Here is a 7,017-nt window from a genome sequence, read left to right as displayed (position 1 = left end):
ACTCAATTAATACATGTGACATGAACTGAATGAATGAATGAGTAGATAAGTGTTACCATCAATTACTCACTTTTGTTTAGAATACTGAAGATTGAATTTAGGTGTTAAGAATAAACAGACTAAGGGTCTGGATTTCTACACAGAGACCACTGCACAAATATGTTTCCAGTGAGGCAGTGTCACCTGTGGAGATTTCTTTGCTCAAAACACAGGATTTTCTACTTAAATACTCATTGCTGGATTAGTTCATTTTTGTGTGTATTCAATCATTCAGTAAAAATATGTTTGGAAATGCCATTCACTAAAAGAGAGCAGAATAAATTTGATCTCACACACAAAAAAAGAAAACTAAAAGAGTTTGATAAGAATTTAATAAATAAAAAATCATAGTTAATGAAATGGAAAGCTGAACATATTTCCTAAATCTTAATACAATGTGAAGGCAAACATCCTTATATGAAAATATAAATATGACAAGAACAAATATAAATAAATAATAAATAAATCAGGGAAATAATCACTTAAGGAATGATGACCCTAGAGCTAAGTTTTTAACATCCTTGCTTAATACTACAAAATATATGCTTAAGTAATTCGGTAAATTTTGTGGCTAAAGCAGAAATCAGAAACTTCTGAAATGACCACAGGTGAATGTGCAAGGCTGATGTGACATCTTAGTCAGTGAGAGTCATTTCAAGGTGAGTTCAGATCTCCACCCATCTTTCTTAACCTTTCTTGCAAGCTGGTTGATGACGAGAGGGCTCTCATCATCTCCACTCTGACGATTTCCCAGGCGCAGTCGCTGTATTCCTTCTCTTGCAGGTAGACATGGATTCCCTGGAAGTACCCCTTCACAGCCAGTGTGGGGCCCGTCCTTCCCAGGGCAGAGTCTTCCTCTTCCATCACCTGCCCCAGGCAGGCATCCAGATCGTCCAGCTGCTGATGGAGTCCAGTGCAGAGCTGCTCCAGCAGGGTGGTGTCCCAGGCAGCAGAGGAGCGCTCTGTGTGGAAGAGGTTGAAGCTCTGCTGGAGCATCTCATGGAGCACAGAGATGGCCTGGGCCTCCTGGAGCTGGCTGCCCTCCACCGTCTCCTGGGGGAAAGCGAAGTCTTTTCTGTCCTGCAGACAGAAGCGAGAGGACAGTCTCCTCATTTGGCCCAGGAGCCTGAGGTTCTGCCTGCCAACCAGCATGTGGTTCTGAGACAGGTCACAGCCCAGGGATCCTCCCGGGCTGTAGCTGACCAGCACCAGGGCCATCAGTAGAGAGAGCACGAAGGCCATGGGGAAGATGAGGCTGCTGCTGGGCTGGCTGGGACGGCGTCTGGAGGAACCTTGAGGTAGGTTCTCTGATGCCACTCTTTCTAAGCAAGGCCATTAAATAGGGAACATGGTAGTTTTTATTTTCTAGTCATTTCTATACACTTTTAGTTCCTTTTTTGATTTTCCTGTATTTATTCTGAATATGGTCAAAGAAATTGTCATCAGTCTAAACTATTAATTTTATCTATTTCCCAATAACTTAAAATGTACCCATCCAAATGGATATTTATCAATCAAATGAGAAAGGTCTTTTACTTAACTCAGGAGCGATGTATATTTGTAATTACACACATTATTGCTTTTTGTGTCTTATGCATAAATGTTGCTCTGCTCTTGTTCATGAACTCATCTGTAGCCTTGATCTTAGGCTCCACTTTTCCCTCTTACTTTACATAGGAAGCCAGGCTCCCTCATCTCTATGTTTCTGTGTTTATAAAGTATTTACCAGTTCACTCTGGTAATTAAGCTCTTTGAAATAAATGATGGTTTATCTTCAGTGTTCGATTTAGAGAAGATTCTGATTATTGTGAGTCCATGAGCTCCTCCCATGTTTCTCTTCCTTCTAGAACACATTCCTGCAGGTCCACGTGGTTGTGCTTCAGGGAACCACGAAGTCAGGACTATTACAGACATCACGCTTTCTTTCCACCATTTTCATGCTGGAGACGTATTGTCCTTCACTGGCTGGGCCAGTACCCCACCAGAATCCTGGTTCTTCTCAGGGAACATGGTAAGGAGACTCTAATTCCAGGATAATTGTATTTCCCCAGGTGTACATCACTCACATGGGAGAGATCACATGGAGCCACCCCCTGTCCTCTGGAGTGACTGAGTCCCCTTGCTCACCTGCTGGGTTCCCTCCCTGCAGACAGGCTCACCACAGCCTGAGAACGTGAAAAATCTTTCTGTGGAGGGCTTGTTTACTTGTTGGGAAAATAGATTGTCTTCCTAAACCCCCACCTTCTCCTCTGGAATGTTTGTGTGAAGGACCCGAGTTCCCAGTGGTGATCCCTCTTCTCCTGACCCATATCCCCAAGTGTCCTAAGTGTCAGTATTGCTCACATGCTGAGAGTAAGGTGTGTTTGTGCAAGTAGAGAGAGGAATTATCCAACTACAATTGTTTTACCTTTAGTAGAGAGATAATTTTTATTTATAGTATAGATTTATCTGTATAGTATAGATTTATCATTCAACTCTCTTAATTTTTTGAACACGTGTGATGTTCAGAGTTTCTGGGTTGGCGGAATGAGATTCAGCGGTGTTGCTGTCTCTCATCAGAAGTTCATGTCACAGAACCTCATGAGCTTCAGTTGTTCATTCAGTCAATTGATTCCACTGGGCTTTGTACCTCTGTCTCTGTCTTCCTCTGAGAATGCAGGGCAGTGAGACTCACACTACTCAGTCGGGGGGAAATAGCCTTCTTTCTTTGCTTGTGCGTGATTCTTCAGTTGAAGTTGTTTTAATTTATATTGACATACTGGACAAGATTAGTCTCACTGCTCCTGCTCTAGTCCTAATTCATGATGAGGTGAGAACAATAAAAGGAAGTAAAGAAAGCCAGAGGGGCTGTATCTCTATCATTTTCAAGACTTTAGATTTTTTTGTTTTTCTTTGCAACTTTCCTAGAAAGTAAAATTCGAGATGAGAAAACAAATGTAGACAAAAAGAAAACAAATGTAAATCTGAACGTCATGAATATGAAAAAAGGGAAGTGGCTTTCCCCTGACACGATGACGTTTTCTGAGTTAGCAAACTTCAGTGCAGCACAGCTGGGGACACGCTGAGGCAGAGGGGAAGGATGAGGCCAGTGTGAACAACAGAAAGGCTGGGACACAGCTGCGTCTGCCAGAAACTCAATGAAGGAAAAGTTCTGGGTCAGTTGACTGCCCTTTGCTTTGCAGGATTAGTTACCTCATTTTTCTTTCATTTAATCCATGTAAGATCAGTTTTAGGAGAGAAGGAAGAAGTCACACCCATCAGCTCATATGAAACTGATAAGCGGAACCTCAGTTGGTATAACACTAACTCTCTGTGGCAGAATCGTGGAGACCAGCCTTGCTGAGCATCTGTCCTCGTGATAAATCCACTCAACAATGAGAAGATGCTTTGTGAAAGCTAGAATTAAATAAAAGGGAATCAGATAATTCCAAAGATCCTTTTGTTAATCTGGGTAATAGTAATCATAATATTGAAAAGTAATAACTGGATTTTGTTTGCTACTAATGGACTTTCCATTTTAAGCTCTTTAAAATATTAACTCAGTTCTCTCATTAACCCTATTTGGATCACAGCATTTATACAACTGGAGAGAAATATCAATCTGGAGCACTGAACTATTCCCAATGTACCAAATACAAAGGTACACCTAAGGAGCTTTACAATGATTTGTCTGAACAAGCCCATTAAAAAGAGTGAAGGGTTCAAATGAACATGATACTGGGAAACCAACAAAATAAATTGGAGGAGGAGAATGAGATGACAAAAGCCCTTAAATCCCTTGCAAATGCTAAATGGCTTTGTAGGGCAATAAGGGAGGTGGTCTTAAGTCTAGAGAAATCTCTTTAAGGTCTAATCAAAATAGACAAAATTGCTATTAAGTAGTTAGAGGGGAACAGATGTTTCTGCTAATTGAAAAATAAAAATAAATGAGGGACTTTCCTACAGGTCAGGATCTGGCCCTTCTCACTGTGACCTGGATTCAGTCCCTGGTATGAAAAATTAGGTCCCGCAAGCCATGAGGTGGTAAATCTAAGATTTTATGAGTGATTTCTTCAATGAGATATAGTAAAATAACTTTATTAGCCCTATAAGAGCTGAGCCCTGGGATCTTTGTATTTTAAATTCTGGACTTTTCTCGTGAGTTTAAGAACGAAGGGAGAGTATCAATTTCTAGCCACATGAACTCTGACTTTTCCCCTTTGAGATGACAGCTAAAATGTCACTTGGCATCTTGTTCCCAACAAGTAAACAAGTGGGAATGAAGTCACTACCCATTGTGTTTCCTGGCCTCCAGCAGGCTCTGATAGAAGTTCAGGATGGAGATTGGAAAGAGGCACTCTGTGCTCTGGGAAACTAACACAACAGACCAGCAGAGAGTTAGACAATTTTCCTGAGAAAAAGTTATGAACCCAGTTTTTGCAACTCCTCATAGGTAGAAGAGCACTAAAATCATTCATGGATTTATCTGTTCCTACTGACTCTCAGCCACCTACCAAGTGATGGCATGTAACCCCTTTAGCATAATCACATTTATATACTGACCCCCTCTAAAACCTTGAAGCAGTTCCTCAGAGCTGAGTAGAGTCTGTCCTCTTGGCTAGAATCCTCAGTAAGCCCACCCAAAAAACTGAAGTCCCGGCAGTCAGGTTGCCAGTATTTTTTCAGTTGCCAAGAATCCTTTGTGGTACTCCCTCCCTTTTAAGGTTGAGGTCATAGGACTCAATTTTAAGTCCTTTTCTCATTTTATACTCTTTTCCCATTTGATCAGTTTTTCTGTTCCATGCTTTATGTTTAATGGAATTGCTTGTAAATTTCCAACTCCAATATCCAATGGACATTTGCACTGATATATTTACTAATGAGAGGGTAACAGGCAGGAAGGTCAGGGGTCTCCAAAGGGAGGAAATAGCCTGCACATGTCAGACATTTTTCTCTCTCTTAAGCGGCAGGAGGAAACAAACTAGCGATATTTTTTCCTTCTCTATACAAATTTAAAAGGAGGTTTCTCTTAAAATACTGTGTTGCCATAATGACATCTGGTTTCACCTGAAGTTAACTATTCTCAAACTTAGAGATAACCAATGCCTTTTTCTTATGGAAATGTTTGTCTTAAGCTATGCTAATATACTATACATTTACCCCAAACTCTGTCTTCAAGTTGGTTCTGCCTCTTGGCTCAGAACCTACTTGACAAACCAGTATGTTATACTCAGATATTGTTCCCCTAATCTATGTAAATGAAACTATTTGTATGGTGATCTGCCCTTCTTCAATATTCAAGTTAATCATTTTATGGCCCAGGATGAACCATTTGGTGCCAAGATTATCCCAAAATGCATCTTATGGGTGAGGGGCCTGGTGCCATTCTGAGTTTTAAGACATACCTTTCTTTCATTAACAGACTGCTAGTGACTATATAACATCCTGCTGAAGACTAGCAGGGGGGTACTCTTTCTGCCCTCTTCTGATGCCTATGTCAGAAGCTTTCTCTATCTCCTTTATACTTTAATAAAACTTTATTACACAAAAGCTCTGAGCGATCAAGCCTCATCTCTGGCCCCAGATTGAATTCTTCTCCTCCGAGGGCCAAGAATCCCGGCGTCTTTGCGTGATTCAACATTTCACTAATTACCCCTATAGTACTTAACATTTATATCCTCTCACAGCTTGGTCCATATTCTACTGGCAGTATTCTAATTTTCTCCCTTTTATTGTAGAATTCAACCTAACTGATACTCATTTCTACTACTAATTAGTACTATTTTAAAAATAGTTAACATTTTAATATGAATTAACTGATTATTGATTTGATATAATTTCCTTTTAAAAAAAATCAAAGTTACAAAAATGATTGAATTAGTTATGTTTATATCTAGGTCTTGAGGGCAACACACAACCTGGCTAAATGAAGTGTATTTTTCACTCTAATCTGCATATCAAAAAAATGGGTCAAGGACTTGTAAAATAAATTCTTTAATCAAGTTGTGCATTCACCTCGGTGTTGCTTTTTTAAAGAAAAAAGCAAAGGATGTTTTTTAATAGTAATAATTTAATGAATAATAAAAATTATAAGCTGACTAAATACAAAATATGTATTTTCCCTTAAGTATACATACATAATATTATATAAACAAAATAATTTAAGTAAATATAAATAAATAAATAAATATTAAAGTAGATAAATGTCCATGTAGATAAATAAGTAGATAGATCAGCTTTAGTATCTGTGAGGGAGTAGTTCCTGTAGAGTAAAACATGATATCCTTTAATATTCCTGAAAACCTTTGACAAATTGAATCAATTCAGGGCAGGATGACAGCAGAAATGAGAGTCCTTGACATGGCAGCACAGGAGGAAGTGTGGTCTGTTGGTCCATGACAGTCATTTCCGTGTTGAACCAGGTGTGTGTCAGTCCTTTCTCCTGAATCTCTCCTGCAAGTTTGTTGAGGAAGAGAAGGCTCTCATGACTTCTGCTCTGACAACCTCCCAGGCACAAGGGTTGTGTCTCTTCTCTCGCAGATAGAGAGTGAGTCTGTGGAAGTATTTCCTCACAGCCAGGCTGGAATCCTCCTTGAGCAGGGGAGCCCCTCGCAGCCCCTCCTCCTGCCTCAGACAGGCTTGCAGGTCAGTGAGCTGCTGATCCAGTGCAGCGTGGAGCTTGTCCAGGAGGCTCTCATCCCACGTGGCAGCCGAGCCCTCTGTGCTGAAGAGCTGGAACGTGTGCTGGGTCACCTCGTGGAGCACAGAGATGGCTTGAGCCTTTTGCAACTGGCTGCTACCCAGCGCATCCTGTGGGAATGCGAAGTCATTTCTGTCCTGCAGGCAGGAGGAAGGGGAGACCCTCCTCAGTTGTCGCAGGAGCATCAGGACCCTCCTGTTGGGCAGGCTGTAGGAGTGAGGCAGGTGGCAGCCCAGAGAGCAGATGGCATTGCAGCTGAGCAGCAGCAGGGACAGGAGGAAGGACCAGGCTGGGGCCAT

At 41.1% G+C, this 7,017-nt stretch overlaps 2 protein-coding genes across 2 annotated transcripts; both read right to left on the bottom strand.

Annotated features, from left to right (window-relative positions):
* Positions 1-595: 595 nt before the first annotated feature.
* LOC523509 (interferon omega-1) lies at positions 596-1,281 on the bottom strand. The gene has a single exon (XM_002689534.6). It carries the CDS (start codon positions 1,279-1,281, stop codon positions 694-696), a length of 588 nt encoding a protein of 195 aa, XP_002689580.1. The 3' UTR covers positions 596-693.
* Positions 1,282-6,292: 5,011 nt separating this feature from the next.
* On the bottom strand, positions 6,293-7,017 carry LOC783912 (interferon alpha-H). Its single transcript, XM_002689533.6, has one exon. The coding sequence runs from the start codon at positions 7,015-7,017 to the stop codon at positions 6,448-6,450; it is 570 nt and encodes a 189-aa protein (XP_002689579.1). The 3' UTR covers positions 6,293-6,447.

The sequence above is a fragment of the Bos taurus genome, chromosome 8, assembly GCF_002263795.3.
Source record: "Bos taurus isolate L1 Dominette 01449 registration number 42190680 breed Hereford chromosome 8, ARS-UCD2.0, whole genome shotgun sequence".
NCBI classification, from domain to species: Eukaryota; Metazoa; Chordata; class Mammalia; order Artiodactyla; family Bovidae; genus Bos; species Bos taurus.
The sequence above is the reverse complement of the archived record's forward strand: the minus strand, read 5'-3'. Positions and strand labels throughout refer to the sequence as shown.

Bases quoted from the DNA above. Each gene is read 5' to 3' on its own strand.
- LOC523509 (XM_002689534.6), bottom strand. From the start codon at position 1,281: ATGGCCTTCGTGCTCTCTCTACTGATGGCCCTGGTGCTGGTCAGCTAC.
- LOC783912 (XM_002689533.6), bottom strand. From the start codon at position 7,017: ATGGCCCCAGCCTGGTCCTTCCTCCTGTCCCTGCTGCTGCTCAGCTGC.